The sequence below is a fragment of the Denticeps clupeoides genome, unplaced genomic scaffold (genome assembly GCF_900700375.1).
Source record: "Denticeps clupeoides unplaced genomic scaffold, fDenClu1.1, whole genome shotgun sequence".
NCBI lineage: Eukaryota > Metazoa > Chordata > Actinopteri > Clupeiformes > Denticipitidae > Denticeps > Denticeps clupeoides.
Genome location: NW_021629717.1, coordinates 35,644 through 63,100, shown reverse-complemented (window position 1 = coordinate 63,100; position 27,457 = coordinate 35,644). Strand labels below are relative to the sequence as shown.

At 42.1% G+C, this 27,457-nt stretch overlaps 1 protein-coding gene across 2 annotated transcripts; it reads left to right on the top strand.

The window, feature by feature from the left end:
* Window positions 1-90: 90 nt before the first annotated feature.
* Window positions 91-25,530, top strand: LOC114772551 (sulfhydryl oxidase 1-like). 2 transcript variants are annotated; one of them, XM_028965426.1, is made up of 12 exons: window positions 91-466; window positions 9,052-9,152; window positions 11,322-11,370; window positions 11,445-11,547; window positions 11,683-11,773; window positions 12,707-12,852; window positions 16,363-16,497; window positions 16,620-16,746; window positions 21,194-21,316; window positions 21,736-21,868; window positions 22,165-22,341; window positions 24,413-25,530. In XM_028965426.1, exons 1-12 carry the CDS (start codon window positions 223-225, stop codon window positions 25,063-25,065), a joined length of 2,082 nt encoding a protein of 693 aa, XP_028821259.1. In that variant the 5' UTR covers window positions 91-222; the 3' UTR covers window positions 25,066-25,530. The 2 variants fall into 2 exon arrangements, with proteins under 2 accessions (XP_028821259.1, XP_028821258.1); XM_028965425.1 differs by having other exon boundaries at window positions 92-466; window positions 16,617-16,746.
* Window positions 25,531-27,457: the final 1,927 nt, after the last annotated feature.

The following is a 27,457-nucleotide window of genomic DNA, read 5'->3' as shown; positions in this document are numbered from 1 at the left end:
TGTCAATATTTGACAAGAGGGCAAAAACTGTTTATTCACCGGCATTTCATAAAGATGCAGAATATGACTGACAGCAATTCTCCACAACCATCAAGCCCACTGGTTCTCCTGACCGTCCAGCCTTCAACGCATCTGGCCGCGTTTCGTTAGTACAGTGCGCTCCCGCCTGAGGAGGAGGAGGAGGAGGAGGAGGAGGAAGAGGAGAGAACGTCCCAGCGGAAGATGGCGTGGCGCGGCTGCTCCACACTGCGGCTCCTCCTGATCCGCGCCTGCCTCCTCTGCCCCCTCGCCGCCGAGGCCGGGCTCTACTCCTCCGCCGACCAGGTCGTGCTGCTCACCCCGGACACGGTCGCCTCGGTGCTGCGCAACAACTCGGCCGCGCTGCTGGTGGAGTTCTACGCGTCGTGGTGCGGCCACTGCGTCGCCTTCTCCCCCGTCTGGAAGGCGCTGGCCCGGGACACGAGAGGTCGGTGCTGCAGCTTTACAGCCGCGGGGTCACATGCCGCTCCGGATCAATTCTGCCTTTTACTCACCGGCCGCACCATTCCGCGCTTTTACATTTTCACCGTTCTTTATCTGAGCAGGAAAAACAGCGACACCTGCTGGTGGGATACTGAATTATGAAGGTGTACTAAACTCGTGAATTTTTCCTCTTTAGGAAAGTAAAGCTGGTGGGATACTGAATTATGAAGGTGTACTAAACTCGTGAATTTTTCCTCTTTAAGAAAGTAAAGCTGGTGGGATACTGAATTATGAAGGTGTACTAAACTCGTGAATTTTTCCTCTTTAAGAAAGTAAAGCTGGTGGGATACTGAATTATGAAGGTGTACTAAACTCGTGAATTTTTCCTCTTTAGGAAAGTAAAGCTGGTGGGATACTGAATTATGAAGGTGTACTAAACTCGTGAATTTTTCCTCTTTAGGAAAGTAAAGCTGGTGGGATACTGAATTATGAAGGTGTACTAAACTCGTGAATTTTTCCTCTTTAAGAAAGTAAAGCTGGTGGGATACTGAATTATGAAGGTGTACTAAACTCGTGAATTTTTCCTCTTTAGGAAGGTAAAGCTGGTGGGATACTGAATTATGAAGGTGTACTAAACTCGTGAATTTTTCCTCTTTAGGAAGGTAAAGCTGGTGGGATACTGAATTATGAAGGTGTACTAAACTCGTGAATTTTTCCTCTTTAGGAAGGTAAAGCTGTTGTTGTTCTGGTAGCTGTAGACTGTGCTTTTTATTCTAAATGGAATTATGAAAGTGTATTAAACGCACTAATTTTTCCTCTTTAAGAAAGTAAAGCTGCTGTTGTTCTGGTAGCTGTAGACTGTGCTTTTTATTCTAAATGGAATTATGAAAGTGTATTAAACGCACTAATTTTTCCTCTTTAAGAAAGTAAAGCTGCTGTTGTTCTGGTAGCTGTAGACTGTGCTTTTTATTCTAAATGGAATTATAAAAGACTAATAAACGCATGATTTTTTCCTCTTTAAGAAAGTAAAGCTGGTGGGATACTGAATTATGAACGTGTACTAAACTCGTGAATTTTTCCTCTTTAGGAAGGTAAAGCTGTTGTTGTTCTGGTAGTTGTAGACTGTGCTTTTTATTCTAAATGGAATTATGAAAGTGTATTAAACGCACTAATTTTTCCTCTTTAAGAAAGTAAAGCTGCTGTTGTTCTGGTAGCTGTAGACTGTGCTTTTTATTCTAAATGGAATTATGAAAGTGTATTAAACGCACTAATTTTTCCTCTTTAAGAAAGTAAAGCTGCTGTTGTTCTGGTAGCTGTAGACTGTGCTTTTTATTCTAAATGGAATTATAAAAGACTAATAAACGCATGATTTTTTCCTCTTTAAGAAAGTAAAGCTGGTGGGATACTGAATTATGAAGGTGTACTAAACTCGTGAATTTTTCCTCTTTAGGAAGGTAAAGCTGTTGTTGTTCTGGTAGTTGTAGACTGTGCTTTTTATTCTAAATGGAATTATGAAAGTGTATTAAACGCACTAATTTTTCCTCTTTAAGAAAGTAAAGCTGCTGCTGTTCTGGTAGCTGTAGACTGTGCTTTTTATTCTAAATGGAATTATGAAAGTGTATTAAACGCACTAATTTTTCCTCTTTAAGAAAGTAAAGCTGCTGCTGTTCTGGTAGCTGTAGACTGTGCTTTTTATTCTAAATGGAATTATGAAAGTGTATTAAACGCACTAATTTTTCCTCTTTAAGAAAGTAAAGCTGCTGTTGTTCTGGTAGCTGTAGACTGTGCTTTTTATTCTAAATGGAATTATGAAAGTGTATTAAACGCACTAATTTTTCCTCTTTAAGAAAGTAAAGCTGCTGTTGTTCTGGTAGCTGTAGACTGTGCTTTTTATTCTAAATGGAATTATGAAAGTGTATTAAACGCACTAATTTTTCCTCTTTAAGAAAGTAAAGCTGCTGTTGTTCTGGTAGCTGTAGACTGTGCTTTTTATTCTAAATGGAATTATAAAAGACTAATAAACGCATGATTTTTTCCTCTTTAAGAAAGTAAAGCTGGTGGGATACTGAATTATGAACGTGTACTAAACTCGTGAATTTTTCCTCTTTAGGAAGGTAAAGCTGTTGTTGTTCTGGTAGTTGTAGACTGTGCTTTTTATTCTAAATGGAATTATGAAAGTGTATTAAACGCACTAATTTTTCCTCTTTAAGAAAGTAAAGCTGCTGTTGTTCTGGTAGCTGTAGACTGTGCTTTTTATTCTAAATGGAATTATGAAAGTGTATTAAACGCACTAATTTTTCCTCTTTAAGAAAGTAAAGCTGCTGTTGTTCTGGTAGCTGTAGACTGTGCTTTTTATTCTAAATGGAATTATAAAAGACTAATAAACGCATGATTTTTTCCTCTTTAAGAAAGTAAAGCTGGTGGGATACTGAATTATGAAGGTGTACTAAACTCGTGAATTTTTCCTCTTTAGGAAGGTAAAGCTGTTGTTGTTCTGGTAGTTGTAGACTGTGCTTTTTATTCTAAATGGAATTATGAAAGTGTATTAAACGCACTAATTTTTCCTCTTTAAGAAAGTAAAGCTGCTGCTGTTCTGGTAGCTGTAGACTGTGCTTTTTATTCTAAATGGAATTATGAAAGTGTATTAAACGCACTAATTTTTCCTCTTTAAGAAAGTAAAGCTGCTGTTGTTCTGGTAGCTGTAGACTGTGCTTTTTATTCTAAATGGAATTATAAAAGACTAATAAACGCATGATTTTTTCCTCTTTAAGAAAGTAAAGCTGGTGGGATACTGAATTATGAACGTGTACTAAACTCGTGAATTTTTCCTCTTTAGGAAGGTAAAGCTGTTGTTGTTCTGGTAGTTGTAGACTGTGCTTTTTATTCTAAATGGAATTATGAAAGTGTATTAAACGCACTAATTTTTCCTCTTTAAGAAAGTAAAGCTGCTGTTGTTCTGGTAGCTGTAGACTGTGCTTTTTATTCTAAATGGAATTATGAAAGTGTATTAAACGCACTAATTTTTCCTCTTTAAGAAAGTAAAGCTGCTGTTGTTCTGGTAGCTGTAGACTGTGCTTTTTATTCTAAATGGAATTATAAAAGACTAATAAACGCATGATTTTTTCCTCTTTAAGAAAGTAAAGCTGGTGGGATACTGAATTATGAAGGTGTACTAAACTCGTGAATTTTTCCTCTTTAGGAAGGTAAAGCTGTTGTTGTTCTGGTAGTTGTAGACTGTGCTTTTTATTCTAAATGGAATTATGAAAGTGTATTAAACGCACTAATTTTTCCTCTTTAAGAAAGTAAAGCTGCTGTTGTTCTGGTAGCTGTAGACTGTGCTTTTTATTCTAAATGGAATTATGAAAGTGTATTAAACGCACTAATTTTTCCTCATTAAGAAAGTAAAGCTGCTGTTGTTCTGGTAGCTGTAGACTGTGCTTTTTATTCTAAATGGAATTATAAAAGACTAATAAACGCATGATTTTTTCCTCTTTAAGAAAGTAAAGCTGGTGGGATACTGAATTATGAACGTGTACTAAACTCGTGAATTTTTCCTCTTTAGGAAGGTAAAGCTGTTGTTGTTCTGGTAGTTGTAGACTGTGCTTTTTATTCTAAATGGAATTATGAAAGTGTATTAAACGCACTAATTTTTCCTCTTTAAGAAAGTAAAGCTGCTGTTGTTCTGGTAGCTGTAGACTGTGCTTTTTATTCTAAATGGAATTATGAAAGTGTATTAAACGCACTAATTTTTCCTCTTTAAGAAAGTAAAGCTGCTGTTGTTCTGGTAGCTGTAGACTGTGCTTTTTATTCTAAATGGAATTATAAAAGACTAACTAGAAGCCAAAATTCCAGGGGAAATTTTGATGGGTCTGTCCAGGCATTGGTCACAGCTGCGGGCATGTAATTTGTAAAATGGGAATTCTTTACTGTGGTACTGCAGTATCACTTCAAAGAAGTTTTTTTTTACAAATGCTACCAATGCTAAAATTAGCGATCAATACATTCCAATGGGAAATGACCCTGTTTCAGCGTTAATAGCTCGGCCAGGCCCAGTCCGATCGCTTATAAAAGTAATAGCACACCTCACACAACAAAGTTCTAATTTTTGATATATAGCATGCGGGTGTGCGTGCTTCGGTACGACCCGCATTAATTGCCGAAAAAAGGCTGAAATAAATAATAATAAATAAATATTTTTTTTTTTCGCCCATTTACACTTTTTTGTTTTCCCAAATTTGTGCATGATCCGTAAGATGTGACGGCGATAAACCATACGTCAAATCGTCGGCCATGGCGAGATCTACGTGACGACATCAATATCTTCTTTGTATGTCAAACCGTCTGGACACAAACTCCAAAAAAGTCCAATTTTGGGCTAGAATAATAAACGCGTTCCGAAAACGCTTTTTGGCTAATTGCGCGCAGACCGTAAATCCGGCCGAGCCGAGCCATACGTCAAACCGTGCGTAACGACAAGCCGCACGATTTGATACGAGAGTCGTGTGTGTGCTGTGAAGCGTTTCATCGCAAATTCTTGGAAACCAGATTTTTTCACACTTTTAATGTTTTGGACGTGATTTGTGGCCCTCCTGTAATCCCCAAAGAAGCAACCAATACGTCATTGTGTGCAGAGAGGTCAGGCCTTCGGCCTGACCTCTCCGTTTTTTTTTGTGCGTCTCACGGCCTTAGCGTGGCAGCCACAAATGCGAGACATGGCCTTTTTGGCCTTCTTCCCTATTTCCCATGTTTTCCTGACCACTGTTGGCGGTAGCAACACATCCAATATGTCAGATCGTGTGTCGAGTCGAGGCCTTCGGCCTCGCCTCGACTCCCGTGTCTCTAGCTTTTACGGCTGGTCACAGGGAGCTGAAAACCTCTTCCTCTGCGCAACAGTAAACCGTACTTTTTACGCTTTGAAGCCGATTTGTGGGCGGGCCGTGCGACCTACCAAAACAAAAAATATATCATCGTGTGCGGAGTGGTCAGGCCTTCGGCCTGACCACTCCGTTGTTTCTTTGCGTTTGACGGTCTTCGCGTGGCGGTCTTTAACGTGAGACATGTTCTTTTTTGCCATTCATAGCACAATAATAAATGGTCTGTCTTCCTGACAGACCCAATAAACGCATGAATTTTTCCTCTTTAAGAAAGTAAAGCTGGTGGGATACTGAATTATGAACGTGTACTAAACTCGTGAATTTTTCCTCTTTAGGAAGGTAAAGCTGTTGTTGTTCTGGTAGTTGTAGACTGTGCTTTTTATTCTAAATGGAATTATAAAAGACTAATAAACGCAAGAATTTTTCCTCTTTAAGAAAGTAAAGCTGGTGGGATACTGAATTATGAACGTGTACTAAACTCGTGAATTTTTCCTCTTTAGGAAGGTAAAGCTGGTGGGATACTGAATTATGAAGGTGTACTAAACTCGTGAATTTTTCCTCTTTAGGAAGGTAAAGCTGTTGTTGTTCTGGTAGTTGTAGACTGTGCTTTTTATTCTAAATGGAATTATGAAAGTGTATTAAACGCACTAATTTTTCCTCTTTAAGAAAGTAAAGCTGCTGTTGTTCTGGTAGCTGTAGACTGTGCTTTTTATTCTAAATGGAATTATAAAAGACTAATAAACGCATGATTTTTTCCTCTTTAAGAAAGTAAAGCTGGTGGGATACTGAATTATGAACGTGTACTAAACTCGTGAATTTTTCCTCTTTAGGAAGGTAAAGCTGTTGTTGTTCTGGTAGTTGTAGACTGTGCTTTTTATTCTAAATGGAATTATGAAAGTGTATTAAACGCACTAATTTTTCCTCTTTAAGAAAGTAAAGCTGCTGTTGTTCTGGTAGCTGTAGACTGTGCTTTTTATTCTAAATGGAATTATGAAAGTGTATTAAACGCACTAATTTTTCCTCTTTAAGAAAGTAAAGCTGCTGTTGTTCTGGTAGCTGTAGACTGTGCTTTTTATTCTAAATGGAATTATAAAAGACTAATAAACGCATGATTTTTTCCTCTTTAAGAAAGTAAAGCTGGTGGGATACTGAATTATGAACGTGTACTAAACTCGTGAATTTTTCCTCTTTAGGAAGGTAAAGCTGTTGTTGTTCTGGTAGTTGTAGACTGTGCTTTTTATTCTAAATGGAATTATGAAAGTGTATTAAACGCACTAATTTTTCCTCTTTAAGAAAGTAAAGCTGCTGTTGTTCTGGTAGCTGTAGACTGTGCTTTTTATTCTAAATGGAATTATGAAAGTGTATTAAACGCACTAATTTTTCCTCTTTAAGAAAGTAAAGCTGCTGTTGTTCTGGTAGCTGTAGACTGTGCTTTTTATTCTAAATGGAATTATAAAAGACTAATAAACGCATGATTTTTTCCTCTTTAAGAAAGTAAAGCTGGTGGGATACTGAATTATGAACGTGTACTAAACTCGTGAATTTTTCCTCTTTAGGAAGGTAAAGCTGTTGTTGTTCTGGTAGTTGTAGACTGTGCTTTTTATTCTAAATGGAATTATGAAAGACTAATAAACGCATGAATTTTTCCTCTTTAAGAAAGTAAAGCTGGTGGGATACTGAATTATGAACGTGTACTAAACTCGTGAATTTTTCCTCTTTAGGAAGGTAAAGCTGTTGTTGTTCTGGTAGTTGTAGACTGTGCTTTTTATTCTAAATGGAATTATAAAAGACTAATAAACGCAAGAATTTTTCCTCTTTAAGAAAGTAAAGCTGGTGGGATACTGAATTATGAAGGTGTACTAAACTCGTGAATTTTTCCTCTTTAGGAAAGTAAAGCTGGTGGGATACTGAATTATGAAGGTGTACTAAACTCGTGAATTTTTCCTCTTTAGGAAAGTAAAGCTGGTGGGATACTGAATTATGAAGGTGTACTAAACTCGTGAATTTTTCCTCTTTAGGAAAGTAAAGCTGGTGGGATACTGAATTATGAAGGTGTACTAAACTCGTGAATTTTTCCTCTTTAGGAAAGTAAAGCTGGTGGGATACTGAATTATGAAGGTGTACTAAACTCGTGAATTTTTCCTCTTTAGGAAAGTAAAGCTGGTGGGATACTGAATTATGAAGGTGTACTAAACTCGTGAATTTTTCCTCTTTAGGAAAGTAAAGCTGGTGGGATACTGAATTATGAACGTGTACTAAACTCATGAATTTTTCCTCTTTAGGAAGGTAAAGCTGTTGTTGTTCTGGTAGCTCTAGACTGTGCTTTTTATTCTAAATGGAATTCTAAAAGACTAATAAACGCATGAATTTTTCCTCTTTAAGAAACTAAAGCTGTTGTGGATCTGGTGTCTGTAGACTTTTTTTTTATTCTAAATGGAATTATGAAAGACTAATAAATGCATGAATTTTTCCTCTTTAAGAAAGTAAAGCTGCTGTTGTTCTGGTAGCTGTAGACTGTGCTTTTTATTTTAAATGGAATTATGAAAGTGTAATAAATGCATACATTTTTCCTCTTTAAGAAAGGAAACCTGTTGTGGATCTGGTGGCTGTTGACTGTGCCTTTTATTTTTAATGGAATTTTGAAAGTGTATTAAACGCATGAATTTTTCCTTTTTAAGGAAGTAAAGCTGTTACGCATCTGGTGGCTGTAGACTGTGCTTTTTTTCTAAATGGTTTCATGAAAGTGTAATAAACACATACATTTTTCTTTTTTATAAAAGTAAAGCTGTTGCAGATCTGCTGGCTGTAGACTGTTTTTTATTCTAAATGTATTTACAAATGTCCAATAATTACATTAATTTTTCCTTTTTAAAAAAGTAAAACTGCTGTGGATCTGGTGGCTGAAGACTGTGCTTTTTATTTTAAATGGAATTATGAAAGTGTAATAAATGCATGTATTTTTCCTCTTTAAGAAACTGAAGCTGCCGTGAATCTGGTGGCTGTAGACTGTGCTTTTTATTCTAAATTGAATGATAAAAGTCTAATAAATGCATGAATTTTTCCTCTTTAAGAATGTAAAGCCTGTGTGGATCTGGAGGCTGTAGACTGTGCTTTTTATTCTGATTGAATAATGAAGGTCTAATAAACGCATGAATTTTTACTGTTTAAGAAAGTAAGGCTGCTGTGAATCTGGTGGCTGTAGACTGTATTTTTTATTCTAAATGGAATTCTGAAAGTGTATTAATTGCATGAATTCTTCCTTTTTAAGAAAGTAAAACTCTTTTGGAACTAGCGTCTATAGACTGTGCCTTTTATTTTAAATGGATTTACAAATGTCTAATAATTACATGAATTTTTCCGCTTTAAAAAGCAAATCTTTAGCGGATCTGGTGGCTGTAGACTGTTTGTTCTTCAAAATGGAATCATTAAGTGTAATAAACACATTCATTTTTCTTCTTTAAAAATTAAAGATGTTGTGCATCTGGTGGCTTTTTTGTGCTTTTTTGTCTAAATGGAATTATGAGTCTATTAATTGCTTGAATTCTTCTTTTTTAACAAAGTAAATCTCTTTTGGAACTGGTGTCTATAGACTGTGCTTTTTTTTTCTTTAAAAAATTCATTAAAACTGCCATGAATCTGGTGGCTGTAGACTATGTTTTTCATTCTAAATGGATTTATGAAAGTGTAACAAACGCATGAATTTTTCTTTTTTAAGAATGGAAACCTGCTGTGGATCTGGTGGCTATAGACTGTGCTTTTGAAGAAAACAGCAGAGTCTGTCGCGATTTTGGTATCGCTGGTTATCCCTCCCTCAAGGTAAAGTTGCATTTGCTTCATGAATCATTTAAGCAGAAGTTTATATGTAGTTGATTGTGCTGCTTGTGATACTTTGTGATAAGCTTTTATAAAATTATTATTAAGAAATAAAATATAAGAAATTAATGTAATTTACTGAACTCATTCTGTCAACCAATTAAAATGGTGAAACAAATCATGAATATTCATTTGTACATTGTCTGAATACATATGGGCATTTTGGACATGCTGGTTGACACAACGGTAGTAAGTGGAGTTTTAACCAGGGTCACCAGGCCACTACCACCACACCCAGTGTCCAACAGTGTAAAGTTAATGTTCTCTCATACTGGTCACTGGAAGTTTAACATGGTAAAAAACACTCTGAGGGTATGAAATTAAGAATTGTTGCTCTACATAGAGAAGTCCTGTGATATAAGAAGATACCAACAACTTGAAACTGAGCTTCAGCACAGTGGCCTAGACCATACAGCAGTTTAACTGCACAGGTTCCTCACTATGGTCCACCAAAGAAATTGAGAGCACGTGCTCAGCATCATATCAAGAGGTAGCATTGCTGCAGAGGTTGAAGGGGTAGGGGGGGGGTGTCAGTCATCAGACCATACACTGCATCAAATTGGTTTTTCCAGAAGGAAGCATCTTCTAAAGATGATGCACAAGAAAACCCATAAACAGTTTGCTGAAGACAATCAGACTAAGACACGCATGTGCATCAAGTGTGTGTGGCAGCACTCGGGTGAGGAGAAGACAAGTGTGTCTGGCCTACTGTCGGATATGGTGCTGGGAGTGTCATGGTTTGGGGCTGCATGAGTGATGAACATGAATGCCAACATGTACTGTGACATAAAAAAGGAAAGCCTGATCCCATCCCATTTACATTTAAATTTAAAGCATTTATCAGACGCCCTTATCCAGAGCGACTTACAATCAGTAGTCACAGGGACAGTCTCCCTGGAGCAACTTAGGGTTAAGTGTCTTGCTCAGGGACACAATGGTAGTAAGTGGGACTTGAACCTGGGTCTTCTGGTTCATAGGCGAGTGTGTTACCCACTAGGCTACTACCATCCCCTCAGTAACTAGTCTGCAGGGCAGTAATTTAACCCAATAATGACCCTAAACACTCCTCCGAGGTGAATACTGCCTTGCTATAGAGACTGAGGATAAAGATGTTGGGTTGGCCAAGCATGTCTCCAGACCTAAACCCTATAGAATCTGTGCTGGCATCCTCAAACAGAAGGTGGAGGAGCGCAAGGTTGATAACATCCACCAACTAAGATTCCAGTGGCAACCTGTGAAATTCTAGTGAGGTTGAGGTTGAAGTTTATTGTCATATGTACAAAGTACAGCGTACAGAGCACAATGAAATTCTTACTTGAAAACCTCTCCCACGTAGACAGAACATAGATCATGATACAAAGAAGACAAAGTGCAGAAGCAATAAATAATAAGTCACAGAAGGGTGAATATATATATATATATAATGTTGCATAAGTTGCATGGGTTCAAATCCCACTTACTACCATTGTGTCCCTGAGCAAGACACTTAACCCTAAGTTGCTCCAGGGGGGACTGTCCCTGTAACTACTGATTGTAAGTCACTCTGGATAAGGGCGTCTGATAAATGATGTAAATGTAAATGTAAATGTGAATATATATAAGTTGCATATATAAGTGAACGCCATGCCCAAGAGAATAAAGGTCATACAAAATATTGAAGCTTTGGGCACAATTTGTACATTTTCACTTAGGGTCGTACTTACCTTTGTTGCCATTGGTTTAGACACTAATGTCTGTGTGTTTTAGTTATTTACACTGTTATACACTGAAGATGACACACTGATACAATATAAAGGACAGTAGTCAGCGCTAAATATATACAGAAATGTACAGTATATGTATAATGCAAAGCGTTCAGTTCATTAGGCCCATGCTCACTGTACAAATAACACCAGTGTTGTGTGGGTGGGAAACCAAACAGAAGTAGAAAATGCCTTTACGTCCGAACATGTTTTAGGTTTTATGGCATATTATTGCCCAGTAGTTTCCCTGTAAACACAATAGTTACCTGTTGGCACAGTATTTTTTTTGTAAAAAGAATCTGACACTCAGTTGGACAACAAAATATAAAGAGTTGACCTTTCATATCTTCTCTGCTTTTCATGTCTGCAGTTCTTCCCTGCGCACTCCGGTAGTGACTCAAAGGGCTCAGATATCAAAGGTGATGAGGTTTATTTTATTCCATTTACCATGAAATGTTCAGTTTGTCAGTTGTAAGTGCTTCAATGTCAGCAGGTTTCCCACGTGATGTGCTGGGTTTGCGCCACCTGATCATCAGAAAGATAGAGGAGCACCATGACTCCTGGCCTCCTGCTTGCCCCCCATTGGAAGCTGCCAGGTCTGTCTGGTGACCCCTTCATACAAATAGAAAGTCTAAAGAGGAGAGTAGAGTAGAGTAGAGTTGAGCTGAGCATGTTGGACTGCCAGCCATAGTCTGAGTTGTATTCATGTTCTGGTTTTTGTGTTTTCACAGTAAGGCTGAAATTGACTCCACTGTTCAGACTAACAGCATGGAGTACCTGGCTCTGGTGTTTGAGACTGAGGACTCTTACGTGGGAAGGGAGGTGGGTCTTTCATAGATAAATGTTGGAATTCTTGACCAATGATCTGTGCTCCAGGTTGGTAAAACGCTCAATAGCATCTCCTCAGCCTCTGAGTTCTGGCCCCTTTATGTTTAAAGAACCCTTTTGAGGATAATATATTATGAGGATAATAAATGCTACCAATCAGTGACATTCGCTGTGGACATGAACAAGGTGGAAGAAGCGTTGGACAGCATGGTAAGGTCACTTTAATGTGATCCAAACCATGCAGCTGAAATTGGGAAATAAACCTTGTCGTATTTTGTTGCGCCTTTGCCTTGAAATGACACGATTAAGCGCATTATCGCTCTATTCCATTCCCATCAGGCTGCACCTTGACTTCTGATGTTTAGACCCAGCCTACATGGGCCGATGTGCTTCCTGTCCACTGGCAGCAGGCGACTCCATTTCCGCTTTTCTTGCTATGTTGCATAATCGTTCATCTGGCTGTTGCTATAATTGGTGGCCCATACATTTTGATACAGATTTTTTGGTTTTGTATTTTGAGAAACTTTCCTAGATTGGGCTGTATTAGTATCCATGCATCAGATTCAAAGGAATACTAAAGTAGTCTACTGGATGTAGAGGTCAGTTGCATATTACAGGAATACATTTGTTCATTAGTGGGTGCAGCTCTACTGAATACAGATACTGAGGCAGAGCGAACAGGAAACATGCAGGATCCATGTCCACTGCACCTCCAAAGGTCTGAGCAGTCCTCTTATTGCAGGAATATTGCTCATGTTTGTTGATTGGACTGGGCAATCTAAGTATGTGCAGGATCTCTTTTATCTTTAAGTAAAAATGTCAGGTCTAGTCATATATTGAAAGTCATAAATGTTAATGGGAACCTAAGTTGAGCATTTTCTGTAGTTTCTGAGTGAACTGTTTCTGTTTACCTGTCTGTATTTGCAGGTAACTCTTGACCTCCTGCAGTTCAGCAACATTACAGTTCGCAGGGTGTTGAAATCTGAACGTGAACTGGTCTCCGAACTGGAGGTGACGGACTTTCCCTCCTGCTACCTGCGCCGCCGCGACAGCAACTTCACCCGCCTCCACGTGTGAGTGTGTGTGTGTTGTAAATATCTGCAGGTTCACTCTTTCCTTTACTGCTGGTACCGTGACTGTGTTGCCCCACATCACACGACCCCAATGCAGCTCAAATCTGGTCTCTCAAACTAAAAAATGCTCTGACAATGTTCCTCAGCAGCATAGACCATTAAAACTCCAAATATCAAATAAACTACAAAATGCCAAGATGAATGGAAATCAACATAAACTACAGTTGAGGGAAAAGGCATTTCACAGCTTTACACTTAATATATTCTGAAATGTTGAAATTTTATGCCAAATTTGCATGTCATAACTGCTTTGTTCTCTTTTCCTAAAAAAATAAAAAGGGCATTTATTTGAATCAATTCCTAATGATTTACAGTTCTGTTAAAACGTATGTTTGTTTAGAAATATCCTTGCTTTTTCTTTAATACAAATGTAAAAAAAAAATTACATTTGGGGAAGTGGAAACAGACCTGTAATCAGAAGGTTGCCGGTTCGAATCTCCAACCTCCAAGGTGCCACTGAGCAAAGCACCGTCCCCACACACTGCTCCCCGGGCACCTTTCATGACCGCCCACTGCTCAGCAAGGTGATGGTTAAAAGCAGAGGACACATTTCATGGTAGTAAGTGGGGTTTGAACCTGGGACGTCTGGTTTATAGGCGGGTGTTTCAACCGCTAGGCTATTACCACCTCTTAATAGATTAATTTCTAAAGAAGCTTTTAAAATGACATCTGATTAACGAGTACAAGATTCCATTGGAACTCAAGACTAATATTTGCTTATAAAGTTCCTCACAATATGTATTAACAGGAATTTCCAGTTATTATAGTCATAATCAATATTATTATTCATTTTATGTCTTCTTTTTTTCCTCCAGTTAGTTTCCCATGACATTTCTAAATGACTTTTGGAAAGTGGTGTAGTTTGAAGTCTTGTGGAGGCTGTGATATTGGATTCCGCCGCTTCTAAAGTGTATGAGCCCTGAATTTCTAGAGGAACCTGTTTCCAGAACCAGAACACTCAGAATTTATTCTCAAATCCTAGTTGGTGCATTGATTTCCATTGCATATCAACGAGGGCCTTTTGTTCTGCATATTATATAATATTTCTTGCCTTTACATGGGAGGCACTGAGTTTTGTGTGAATATTAATTTTCTTCTGCCATAAACACAACACATCTGGAGCGTTGGTATTCCAGGGTTACAGCGCTACTTCTGGAAAGTCGTGAAGCTCTTGCAGAAGGGGGTGTGTGTGTGACTGGACAGCATATGGATGTATTTTAATATGATCTGAATGGCTTTGGTTTGGTTGGGAGCTCTTCTGTAGCGAGGCGCGTTGGATATGCAGCCATTGTTCCATCTCGGGCCTGCGTTTCATTATTATGCACAAGTATTTATTAAAATTCTTCAAAACATCTGGCCTCTTAATGGGATCATAAAATTCTAATCTTTGTAATTCTTCATTACCATAATGCTGGGAGACTGAGTTCTCGCCCCATGCACCAACCTGCTGTTTTACTTTGTCTGAAAAACTTGGCATGCTGGTGGGGTCTTTCTGTTGTCGCTGACGAACGTAGAGAAATGATTTATGGATGATTTATTTATTCACTCTCCCTGGTGTTTGGGGGGGGATTTTAATTTCTTGCTCAGGAACAAAGACTCTCCTTTCTGTGTAGCCTCACCTGCCAAAGCTGCAGCAGCAACAGATGGTGTCCTGTTGAAGCCGAACGTGTGATTGATCGGTGGCCGGTGGGAGTCCCCCCAGGTGCAGGTGGTGCCTGTCCAACCCTCATAAGCAGCATCATAAATGACCCCCTAAAATCTTATGTCTTTCCTAGCAGCAGAGTGCAATAATCATGCAAATGTGCAAAGAGCCTCTGATTAGCCACGGTGATGTTCTTTCATTATTGTTTTGTGATTTCTCTCTGTAATAAGCTGCAAAGGTATCATTAAGTTATTATATTTGGCATGTAAAATGTACAGTACAGGCCAACAGTTTAACACACCTTCTCATTCAACATGTTTTCTTTATTTACATGACCATTTGCGTTAGTAGATTCTCACTGAAGGCATCAGAACTATGAATGAACACGTGGAGTTCTGTACTTAACAAAAAAAGGTGAAATAAGTGAAAACATGTTTTATATTCTAGTTTCTTTGCTCTGATTACTGCTTTGCACACTCTTGGCATTCTCTCGATGAGCTTCAAGAGGTCGTCACCTGAAATGCTTCTCCAACAGTCTTGAAGGAGTTCCCAGAGGTGTTTAGCACTTGTTGGTCCAGCTCACCCCAAACCATCTGGATTGGGTTCAGGTCCGGTGATTGTGGAGGTCAGGTCTCCACTTTTTGTTAAGTACATAACTCCACATGTGTTCATTCATAGTTCTGATGCCTTCAGTGAGAATCTACCAACGTAAATGGTCATGAAGATAAAGAAAACACGTTGAATGAGAAGGTGTCCAGACTTTTGTCCTGTACTGTAAATGTATGTTTGATTATATGTGGCCTCACACCTCCAAAGTTGTGACTAGGAATCCCAGTTCAAGCCGTGTGTTGTTCTGCCAACTGACTGTAGTTGTGTGTGTGTGCGTGTGTTAGGACAGTTAGTGAGTGTGTGATTACATGGTCACTAACTGCAGTGGGTTCTTTAATTGTAAGACAGTGACTGTGGGTTAACTTGTGAAAGTGGGAAGCGAAAATACACATTTCCTCAAACTGACCTTCCTTCATTCTAATCAAATAGCTTGGTGTAGCACACACACACTGAGTTGTTGTTAATATTGTGGTACCATCATGTCAGAAGTTGTTTTCCTGATCATTTTTACTAAATATGAATAATTGTGTAGTGCTGCAACTGATTACCTTGGAAGTCGACTAATCTCTCAGCTGCTTTTCGATTAGTCAGCTGCTTCCTTACCCAATTTGGTTCATGTCTGTCCACATGTCAATGTTATCCTGTTGTTCAGGGTTTGCTGTAACATACCTTCCCATTACAAATTAAAATAATGACTTATGAAACGTATGAATGAAAAAATTATGCCTGATAACTTTTTTGTCTGTTTTGTTTGCTTTGTCCAAAATAAGGATTCAAATATAATTTTACATTCAATTAATACTTAAAATAAAGCTCAAGTTGTCAACTGGCTTCAATTTTAGATGATCGTTCAACATGGGTCATGTTTCATAATGAACAAAAAATAAGACTGGGTGGGACATTTACATTTCCAGCATTTACCAGACGCCCTTATCCAGAGCGACTTACAATCAGTAGTTACAGGGACAGTCCCCCCCTGGAGACACTCAGGGTTAAGTGTCTTTCTCAGGGACACAATGGTAGTAGGTGGGATTTGATCCTGGGTCTTCTGGTTCATAGGCGAGTGTGTTACCCACTAGGCTACTACCGGTGAGACCTTGCAGCATAGTGTATGAAAAGGATCAACTAATCATTTCCATGCATTCATAAATCATATGTTTTCTCTTCTGCTCTGCTGACTGTTTTGTTTCCTGGTTCAGGCTCAACGAGGCTCGAACCTTCTACTCTTACGCCCTCCAAAGGCTGCCAGGTGTGGTGCGCTCAGGGAAGTCCAAGCCAGTGACCTCTGACCTGTTACAAAATGGCACACAGGTGCAATGGAGGCCATTTGACCGGTAATCCATGCACAGATTTCTGGGTGAAAATCCGCACACAGTCGAATTTCAAATGTTTTTGTGTGTGCAGCATGGTGGTAGTGCATGTATGCTATAATATATAACATGTATTTGTGTAGAAGTGGTGTGTACATGTCTGATCTGGAGTCAGCCCTGCACTACTCCCTTCGTGTGGAGGTGGCAGCCCGTTCTGTCATCGCTGGGCCAGCACTGGATGCGCTCAGAAGCTACATCTCTGTTCTGGCCAAGGTGAATTTCTTCTCTCTCTCTCTCTCTCTCTCTCTCTCTCATGAGAGAACGCTGGACCCTGTACCACAAGAACTGTGCTGTCGGATCAGTGTTAGTCTCTTTATAGACCAGTAGAGGGAGAGGGAGCCACTGAATGAAGGATTATACTAATCCCAGTGGTACGGCATTTTATCATATCAATCATATGCAATGTGAATTAAGAACATTTCAATACAAAAAAATTTCTGCTCCATATTCTTCAGTATTGTACAGCCGTTTATTTCCTTTTTAAAGGGAATAGTTTGCAATTCTGTACAGACAATCTGTGCTGCAAAAATTTCTCAGATTATTGACATAAAATTATATATATTAAATACATATACTTTCTGAACATTTATGTGGTTTACAACAAGAAAGTGAGTAAATTTTTACACAGTTCCTCCCAGTTGATTGGGGTGGGGGGTAGAATATATGACATATTTGAAATAATACATTACTAGGACAGTTTGTTGGAATGTGGCATGAGGAGTTATTTGTGTGTGCAGGTAAAATTGAACACTTTTGATGTCCCCATCCCTGTGATTATGAAGCCACAGTCGGGACAGGGCTGCCTTTGATTGGCTCCAGGACAATGACCTCGCCAGCCCTCTTGCTTATTGGCTTTGCATCAGACGGAGCCGTCGCACCAATCTCTGTGATTATTTCCAACTCTCTGGGGACTGGGGGCTGACTGCAGCCTGCCTCCCCATTAACTCCAGCTTCTTTAGTCAATACGTCCAAACTCCCTGCGGTGCCGCGGCCCGTCCCGCCTCCGTCCCATAGGGCAGCCATGACAGACGGCCGGGAAGCAGCTATTCATACCAGGGAGGGCTGTTTAACCCTCTGTGGCAGGTTAAAAATCCCACGTTACAGAACATGCTTTGATCAACAGTGCAATATATATATTCATAAATAAAAATGACTTTTTTCAATGGCAATTGCTTTTAACAGGAAAGTGTACATTTTATCTATTTCATTTGAATATATTTTTGGGTGAAAATATACGAATTAAAATATTGTTGCTAATGAAATATCAATGTAATTTTTGTTCCTTCTGTTGGGTGGCCTGGAAGTGTTGGGGCAGGAATTTATTAATGTTGCAATATACAGCAGCTAGAAGTGAAGATCCTTCTGGACCTTTTTTATTGGTCGTGCCGTGTGGCTTTACATGTGTGTTAAGTTCAGATGTATTTTTTAAACATGAATTTTAGGATTAAAGAAGTGGATCTTTGATGCATGAGAGTATTACAAAGGGTTTTCGGATTAGCGTTCTATCCTACTTTCTAGAAAGAAGCTTCCCAGAGAGAATAAAAAACTGTGTTCTTAAGAGCGTGGATGATGGGACTGAGCCGGGATTCAGGCCTTACTTGCCCCCGACGGTGCAGGGAGCAGGCCTGGTGGCCACCAGTGGCTCCTACTCAGTGGCATGTATATTGGTCCCCATGGTTGGATAAAGCAGGATTAAAAGAAAGAAAAAAGGCTTGACAGATGCATTCTTTTTGAACATCTTCCCTCAGAGACTGGTCTCTCAAGTGCTGATGCTAATTGGATTTGAGATGACATATTGCCGGGGTGAAGTGGATTGTCATGGTCCTGAGAGATGGGGGCGGGGCAGGCGCGGCGTGTGTTGTAACAGTGACCCTGAGCGAGCCCCCGCCTGAATGAAATCAACCTGCCAGCGTTGGTCTCGGCCGTCCAGAGGGGCACATGGCCGCCACACAGATGCCGTTAGCTGATGAGGAATAAAGCTCTTTTGTCTCCAGTGCATCACACGTCTTATCTGCAGATGAAATCAAATGGCAGCTAATGAGCTTTGGCTCCTGGTTAGATGGGAGCCCAGCAGCCCTCTGCCGGCCCTAAACCAATTTAACCCTCCGTGGCGCATTGTCCTGTGCACCTGCACCGCAGCATCGCGCTGCCGTAGTGAAAAGCCCAGCAGAGCGACATGTCGGAACAAATCAAAGCGGAATAGGGGAGTCGGGGTTAAGTAAATCTTCAGGAGCCTTTTTAAGTGAACACTTTTAATGGAGATCCCATTACAGTGGGATGAAAAGAACACCCAAGTGCACAGTGGACAGATGGTGGGAGCAAATTGAAAAGTCAGTGGCACAAATAAAAGAAAGGGAAAAAGATAACCTCCTCCAGCAAAGATGTTGTGGACCTGTCTGCCCACCCTGTCGTCCATGGTCCCTCTGTCTCTCTCTCTCTCTCTCTCTCTCTCTCTCTCTCATTTAATAATGGGTGTCCCGCAATGAATGTAAAGGCTGCTGTTCTGGCCTGATTCCAGGCTGAATCCTCATCCACTTCACTCTCGTCTGTAGATGTGTCTTCAAATATGATGTCCCTGTTTCATCTCTCATAGATTTATGTCTTAACATGAGACTAAAATTAAGGACTGGGTATTAAAATTGGTTTCATGGGGTATATGGCCAGTATAATGACCAAACACAAGACTCAGTCATAGAACTGATTATATTTGGAAATATTAGTGCTCTGGGTACAGTGTGAAATCTGATCTTTTTTGATGTATGCAGTGCAGCTCTCAAGGATTCTTACACCAGAACCAACCAGTTTCTTACACAAACTGTCTATAATCTGGATATGGGTGGTTTTTTAAGAAGTTGCTGATCCAGTACTGGAGTCTGCAGGCCATGTTTAAAAGGAGAAACCTGTTTGTCTGTCTGTCTGTCTGTCTGCCTGTCTGTCTACCTGTCTGTCTACCTACCTACCTCCCTGTCTGTCTGTCTGCCTGTCTGTGTACCTGCCTGTCTGTCTGCCTGTCTACCTGCCAGTCTGTCTGTCTGTCTGTCTGCCTGTCTACCTGCCTGTCTGTCTACCTACCTGTCTGTCTGTCTACCTGCCTGTCTGTCTGTCTGCCTGTCTACCTGCCTGTCTGTCTGTCTGCCTGCCTGTCTGTCTACCTACCTGTCTGTCTGTCTACCTGCCTGTCTGCCTGTCTGTCTGTCTGCCTGTCTACCTGCCTGTCTGTCTGTCTGCCTGCCTGTCTGTCTACCTACCTGCCTGTCTGTCTGTCTGCCTGTCTGTCTACCTGTCTGTCTACCTACCTACCTGCCTGTCTGTCTGTCTGCCTGTCTACCTGCCTGTCTGTCTGTCTGCCTGTCTACCTGCCTGTCTGTCTACCTACCTGTCTGTCTGTCTGTCTGCCTGTCTGTCTGTCTACCTGCTTGTCTGTCTGTCTACCTGTCTACCTGCCTGTCTACCTGCTTGTCTGTCTGTCTACCTGTCTGCCTGCCTGTCTACCTACCTGTCTGTCTGTCTACCTGTCTGCCTGCCTGTCTACCTACCTGTCTGCCTGTCTACCTACCTGTCTACCTGCCTGCCTGTCTGTCTACCTACCTACCTGCCTGTCTGTCTGTCTGCCTGTCTGTCTGCCTGTCTGTCTGTCTGCCTGTCTACCTGCCTGTCTGCCTGTCTACCTGCCTGTCTGTCTGTCTGCCTGCCTGTCTGTCTACCTACCTGTCTGTCTGTCTACCTGTCTACCTGCCTGTCTGTCTGCCTGTCTGTCTGTCTACCTACCTGTCTGTCTGCCTGTCTGTCTGTCTGTCTGTCTGCCTGTCTACCTGCCTGTCTGTCTGCCTGTCTGTCTGTCTACCTACCTGTCTGTCTGTCTACCTGTCTACCTGCCTGTCTGTCTGCCTGTCTGTCTGTCTACCTACCTGTCTGTCTGCCTGTCTGTCTGTCTGCCTGTCTACCTGCCTGTCTGTCTGTCTGTCTGCCTGTCTGTCTGTCTGTCTGCCTGTCTGTCTGTCTACCTGTCTACCTGCCTGTCTACCTGCTTGTCTGTCTGTCTACCTGTCTGCCTGCCTGTCTACCTACCTGTCTGCCTGTCTACCTACCTGTCTACCTGCCTGTCTGTCTGTCTACCTGCTTGTCTGTCTGTCTACCTGTCTACCTACCTGTCTGCCTGTCTACCTGCTTGTCTGTCTACCTACCTGTCTGTCTGTCTACCTGTCTACCTGCCTGTCTACCTGCTTGTCTGTCTGTCTACCTGTCTACCTGCTTGTCTGTCTGTCTACCTACCTGTCTGTCTGTCTACCTGTCTACCTGCCTGTCTGTCTACCTGTCTGCCTGCCTGTCTACCTACCTGTCTACCTGTCTGCCTGCCTGTCTGCCTGTCTACCTGCAGCTGTTGAGATTGAATGGTTGGTGTGTGATTCTGTTGTGAGGTAAACATGGGCGGTTGCCATGACTTCCCAGCATTATTCAGGCCTTTCCGAGTTTATTTCTGTCTCATGCTCAGCTACTGTTGCTATAGCGATGGGCTCGAACAGGAAGTGACAACATGAGTGAAATGAGCTGCATTTGTTTCCAAATCTTCTGTCAAGCTGATCTGTCAGCGTGTGGATTTCCTGCGTGTGAATGTTGATGCCTGCAGCAGAAGGACCTTCTCCTGTCTGCTCCTGTGCAGAACTTTCCGGGACGGCCGATGGTGAAGCGGAAGCTCCAGTCTCTGGACGCGTGGATGAAGAGTTGGGAGGAGGGTGAGCTGCCCTACTCCAGCCTGAGAGCAGCTCTGGACCAGAGCAACCAGGTGGGCCTGAACCAGCAGCAGTCATATCATTACAAATAGATTTCATAAAACCCTGCAAATAATGCAAAGTGGCATGTAATACTTCTGAAGGTCATTAAATGAAATATGTCAATATTTCATATGGTAACTTGGTATGTTTTCTAACTGAAAAGGAATCGTTAATAGTAAAATGATGGTGAATATGGTGAATATGGTGAATATGGCTCACGTGCCTGTAGTCACATGAACTGCTCCAGTCGTTTAGAGACATCATTAGCCTTTAGTCGCCTAATCAATGAATCAATTGGCTGCTGGCAAACTGTAATTCAGAACCCCCCAAGGAAATGACCCCCCACCCGCCACACACACACACAGATGCAGCAACAGGATGTTTGTTTGTCTGGAGAACGAGAAGAATTTAAACTGACTCTTGTCGGTAGACGGCGGCGCTGCCCCGGGGGGTACGGTGGGTGGGCTGCCAGGGCTCCAGGCCTCATTTCCGGGGATATCCCTGCTCCGTGTGGACCCTCTTCCACCTGCTCACCGTGCAGGCCCTGGAGACTGGAAGCTCAGGTATGAACTCTGCGCCCGGGAACTAAAGGACTTAGTTTAGATTAGCGGAATCTGAGGGTGCAGCGACACAGGGAGGTCTTCTCTCCCAGGGGTTAATCCCGGGGTTTAAAGCCTGGATGGGGGGCCGTCCATCTGTGCCCTGCAGCCCCCAATTTGCCGCTTTGGCACGACAGCACATCACAGCGTGCAAATATGGAGTATTATGGAGTATTATTTAGAAGAATAATTCTGCGTGATGACATTGTTAATCCTGGCTGGCGTGGCGAGCCGTGTGATGGTCTTCATGTCTCCTGCAGGGCCTCTGGAAGTACTTTGGACCATGAGACGTTATATGCACAACTTCTTTGGCTGCCGGTACTGCGCCACTCATTTTGAGCAGATGGCCGAGGAGAACATGGACAGCGTCACCATGCTCTCAGAAGCAGTCATCTGGCTGTGGGCAAGACACAACCAAGTCAACAACCGACTGGCAGGTGAGGACATTCAATCAAGTGACAAGACGTGAAAAATCAGCCCAGCTTAGACATGGAACAGGCATCAGAACTGAATCTAAAGCCGTCACCTCAGAAACGTGCTTGAGACGGAGACTCTCTTCAGTTCCTTTAAGATGCTTCCTACTGATGTATGAACATTTAGAGGATTATGTGTTGGATGCTACCTCCATATGGTGGAAGATGATCAGACTCCACCAACACGCTCAGTTCAGATGTTGGCGGCCGGACTGCTGGGGTGGGCCTCACTTGCTGCCATCGTGTCCCTGAGCAAGACACTTAACCCTGAGTGTCTCCAGGGGGGACTGTCCCTGTCACTACTGATTGTAAGGCGCTTTGTTAAATGTTGTATATGTAGGGTCTCCTGCACAGTCCTGCCCCCCCTAATTTTCCTCTCATTTGGAGATCATTCCAACAGAAGAGTTTTTGTGAACCAGGTGCATGTTGGGACAGGGTGTCCTTTTTCTGCTCAGTAATCTCCTGGAGCAGACAGCAGCTGCTGGGGTCCAGCTCTCCATGTCTGTCTTCTTAAGATTAGCACTCAACCTGCAGCCACGCCCTCAGCCCTTTTTCTTGAAGAGGGCGTCAACTCTTTTATCTTGTGGCTGCTCACAAAGTTGCTTATCTATTAGTCCAGAAGAAGATTTGTAGTGTTTCTATTATTCATAAGTGATATGTGGTGTGAGATTCCATCATGACAGTCCTCTGGTGGAGGAAAATTGTCTCTCATTATCACTTCAGATGGTTCATTGACTTAAACTCCAGACTGCGCTCTCTCTCCTCACTGTTCCTGTCTGCAGGGTCAGGAGAGACTCGTGGACAATTAGATGGGATGTCCTTGCATGTCCCTGCTGCATCTCCTCTCTAGTCCTCCGGAGAGCATTTCCTATCAGGTGTCCCTGTCAACCCTCCCACCCCCACTGCAGCACATCTCCAGAGACTCATTTCCTCCGCTTGACAATTGACATGGCAACAGTGTCACAGCCCAGCAGCCTGGTGTGGAATTCCCAGCGGGCTGGTGACAGCAGGTGGCACACGCCGTGGCGGCAGCAGCAGACACGCCCCCGGGTCTGGGTGGTGGGGGGCTTGTTGGGATGAGGTGCAGGCCAGGGTGGGTTTGCTTGGTTGGATTATGGCAAGGAATCACAGTATCTCTCACTCTCCTTCTCATCCATCCATCCTGATGACTGGTTCTCCTTCCCCAGGGGCAGCCTGTGTCTCTTTAGCAGCTACATCCCCCTCTCTCACACACACACACACACACACACACACACTCATTCACTGCAGCCCGTTTCAGAGGAAGGAGGCATAAAAAACATTTTTTAAAACAGCTACACTATTCATTTAATACACGTACAGCAGTAGTTACAGGGACACACTGCTAGTACCCGGGGACTCCCCTTCATGTTGACCCGGGGACTCATGTTGCATTTTTCTGTATACGTTTCTGTATACGCTGAACTGCTGCGGGACGGAGGGAGGAACGGAAATTGACAATGACCCACTGCTCTACACACACACACACACACACACACACACACACACAAACAAACGTGTATAGTCAAAGTGTATCAGCAGCGACACACAATTTATTAGCTGAGGCTCCTTTTGGGAACCTTAAAGAAAATATGTAAAGTAAAAAAATGTAATTTATTAAAAGGAAGCAGCCGCCTCGTGAGGCACTTTGCTTTCATATTCAATTTGCAGATTGTACTGCCTCAATAAAAGGTTTTGGAGAAATATCATCCTGTGTGTGTGTGTGTGTGTGTGTATATCAGTAGCTTGTCCTCTTAAACCACATCTATTATGTCTACACACTTCCCCATGGGACATCGTGCAAGCTCATTGATCATGACCAGATCCTGTCATACAGACACGTGCACACACACACACACACACACACACACGAGGCGGAGATGTCACCTCTGCATACTGGAAATGTGAAATCTGCTGTAATCAATAATGTTGAAAATCCCACGAGGACAATGAATTCTTTTACAATGTGCTTTTTTGTGCATTTACCCAGCCACCTCCTCTCTGGTCCCCTCTGCAGGTGATCTGAGTGAAGACCCCCACTTCCCCAAGATCCAGTGGCCTCCTCCAGACCAGTGCCGGGAATGCCACGGTGTGAAAGGTGGTGGTGAACATGCCTGGAACCAGGCTCAGGTGCTGGCCTTCCTGCGCAGCCATTACTCTGCACAGCACCTCAACATGACGTATCTGGAGAAGGAGGTGGAGGTGCTGGAGGTGCTGGAGCAACCACAGGAGCACGGAAAGCGGAGCCCAGGTAGGAACGGCAGGGAGACGCCGGACCCCGCGCCGCCAGAGCAGGAGGAAGAGGAAGTCCAGAAGCCCGCGCTGCCCCGCCTCCGCCGCTCCAGCATCGTCAGCCTCAGAATGCGGGAGCGTCCGCCAGACGACATCGTGGACCTGGACTCCTTCATCAGCGAGCACTACAAAGCCAAGGCCGTCCACAGAGCCCCGCTTTCCGGCCGCATCCGCCAGGTGGACCTCCAGCCTGGGGACCTGGACCCGGGACGGGGAGCCCGGCACTGGATGACCGTACTGCTAGGGTCGGGTTTCTCTGGCCTGGACGTCAGCCTGTGTGTCCTCTTCTACCTGCTGTCCACCATGTGCCTGTTGGGAATGTACCTCTGCTTCAAACTGCGCTGCAGACTGCGGAGAACCAAGGTGGCGCTGCCATGAGCTCCGTCACACTCGCACACAAAAGGAGCTCTTTAGGAGCTTCTCAATATGTGGCGCTGTCATTTCAAATATGACGTTTTATGGGTGCAGTGCCTTTATGTAGAGACCATGATGCCCAATGATGGAATATATATTTACTCTTAACAACATTTCTGTAGTTTGGGATCAGTGGTTTTTAATGTCATTTTTTATTTCTAGTGATTATATTTCTACAATGCATACACGTGCTTTTGCATTCGTTCTATTTCTAATTTCATAATATGTGAATTGAAATGTAACTCTGACTACTGTAATACAGACTTCCTGCAGTATGCAGACTTGTTTAGAAAAATTCACAATTCTTCTTGCTTCATAATGCAAAATGCATAATTCATAATGCTTCTACAATGATGGTCATTTGGGGGGGGTTTACAATACTGTTTTTGTCTGAAATGTGGAGTTAAATGTTTAAGTTGACTAGTATGACCTGAGGCTGCTTTGCTTGAATGAATTCAGTACAATTATTTTTGCTATGAACATGTTTTTGAGCTGATTTTATTCTGTTAATAAAATGACGTTTAGAATCACTAAATGCACTGCCTTACTTTTTGAGTTATGTCATATATTGCTGAATCTTAAAAGTAATGACATTTGCTATTTAACCCACATCTGTCAACAACCAAGCTTATTTAGCAGCTAAATAATGCCGTATTAGCCGTAAATTTTACGGCTAATAATGCCGTAAACCCTGAACTCCTTTTCACAGTGACTGCTGCAATGTAGCTTTTATGCCACAAATATTCACAAGCGTCCATGAGACGCTCTGCATATTCAGTGTCATCAGATTTGACATGTGACAGTCACAGCATGTGACATCATCAATGTAAACATGTCACCATTTATGTGCTGAATGAAATATCTGTTCATATTTATGAATATCTGTGAATATCTATGCAGATATCTCTGGTGAAAAACCATGTCGATAAATTTACATCCTTGTACATTTCAAAGCAACACACTTATAAAAATTTTTTTTTAAGTAATCGCAGCATATGAATGAGGGCTGGGCAAAATTATAATTTTTTAAATGGTTAATCTAGCCATTTTTTTTTACAATGCATCAATTTATCAACCCCAATTCAGGGGGTTCAGTTTGATTCTTGATTATTTCCTCATTCGTTGACCAATATACATGCATATCTCAGTGAAAAATCCTTAACTAACATTCCAATACATGTTTAAAGTCCAAATTACAAAATAAAATGTAAGTAAAATAAATAATTCAACAAAAAATAAAAGATCTCCCAGAATACTTAAAAAAAATAAAACTTGGGGGCTGGAATACAGAACATGTTTTATTAACAGCGTGGAGTCCAACAATCCTGCTGAATACAGGGAAGTTCAGGACACACTGAAGCACTTCTGTGTCGAGGTAACACTTCTCCTGACTGTTTTATTACATGAAAAAAGTACCTTTTAAAAAGGTGATGATATATAGTCATATATTACACAGAGAACCAACAGTAATCTGAAACACGAGTCGGTTTCTGAGCTGCTTGAACATCATGGGCGTCAACTGGCCTATTGGCGCTAGTCCATTTTCTTACTCAAACGCCACGCCCACCCGCGGTACTGAAACGCCACGCCCACCCGCTGTACGGAATCGCCACGCCCACACGCAGTACGGAATCGCCACGCCCACCCGCTGTACGGAATCGCCATGTTGCTGTTGTTTTGGATTAAAGCATCCGCGTAATCGATGACGTCGACGCGTTGGCCCAACCCTAATTTTACTAGATGAGCTGCAGGTAGACGTGAAATGAGGACTGGCAGGAATGACGTGAACAGAAGAAGCTGGAGAAATATTGCACATTAAATGGAACTGTAACATATGCAGATTCAGTCTTTAACCAATAAGAATATTTCATTTCAACGCTTGTGGCTTGTTGGTTAATTCTGCTCTGAATCTTCTGACTGAGATTGTCAGGTCCTGGATGAAGGGAGGTGGTCGGCTCCAGCAGGTGGGGGTACAGGTGGGTGTGGTCTGGGGAACAAGCCTATTGCCATCTGCTCCCCTGCTCCAGCTACAATCCCAACAATTTTGCTGGGATTATAGCAAGTGAGTAATCCAGCTTTCCTTTGGCCACTGGGAGATTACGATGAGGATTAGCTCCTCCCAATAATAAACTTTATTAAAAGAAAATCGGCTTATGGGCGCTCCTCCTTCATCTGCGCACGAGTGGTGTCCATTTTGGGGGTTCGGTCATGTGGTGAGTTGGGTGATGCTGCTGTTCAGAGTAACTTGGTGGCCCACGATTCTCTGTGATGGGTGGTGATCCTGGAATTAGTGGGGAGCAGGTAGAAGCAGGATCATACCTGAAAATGGCCTCCACGTTCCACATTTACCAGCAGT

What these genes read in the sequence shown, in the direction of transcription:
- LOC114772551 (XM_028965425.1), top strand. Translation starts at nt 223, where the DNA reads ATGGCGTGGCGCGGCTGCTCCACACTGCGGCTCCTCCTGATCCGCGCC. An exon ending in AAAGGGCTCAGATATCAAAG is followed by an intron (nt 11,371 to 11,444) that starts GTGATGAGGTTT and finishes CAATGTCAGCAG; the next exon opens with GTTTCCCACGTGATGTGCTG. An exon ending in AGTCAACAACCGACTGGCAG is followed by an intron (nt 22,342 to 24,412) that starts GTGAGGACATTC and finishes TCCCCTCTGCAG; the next exon opens with GTGATCTGAGTGAAGACCCC.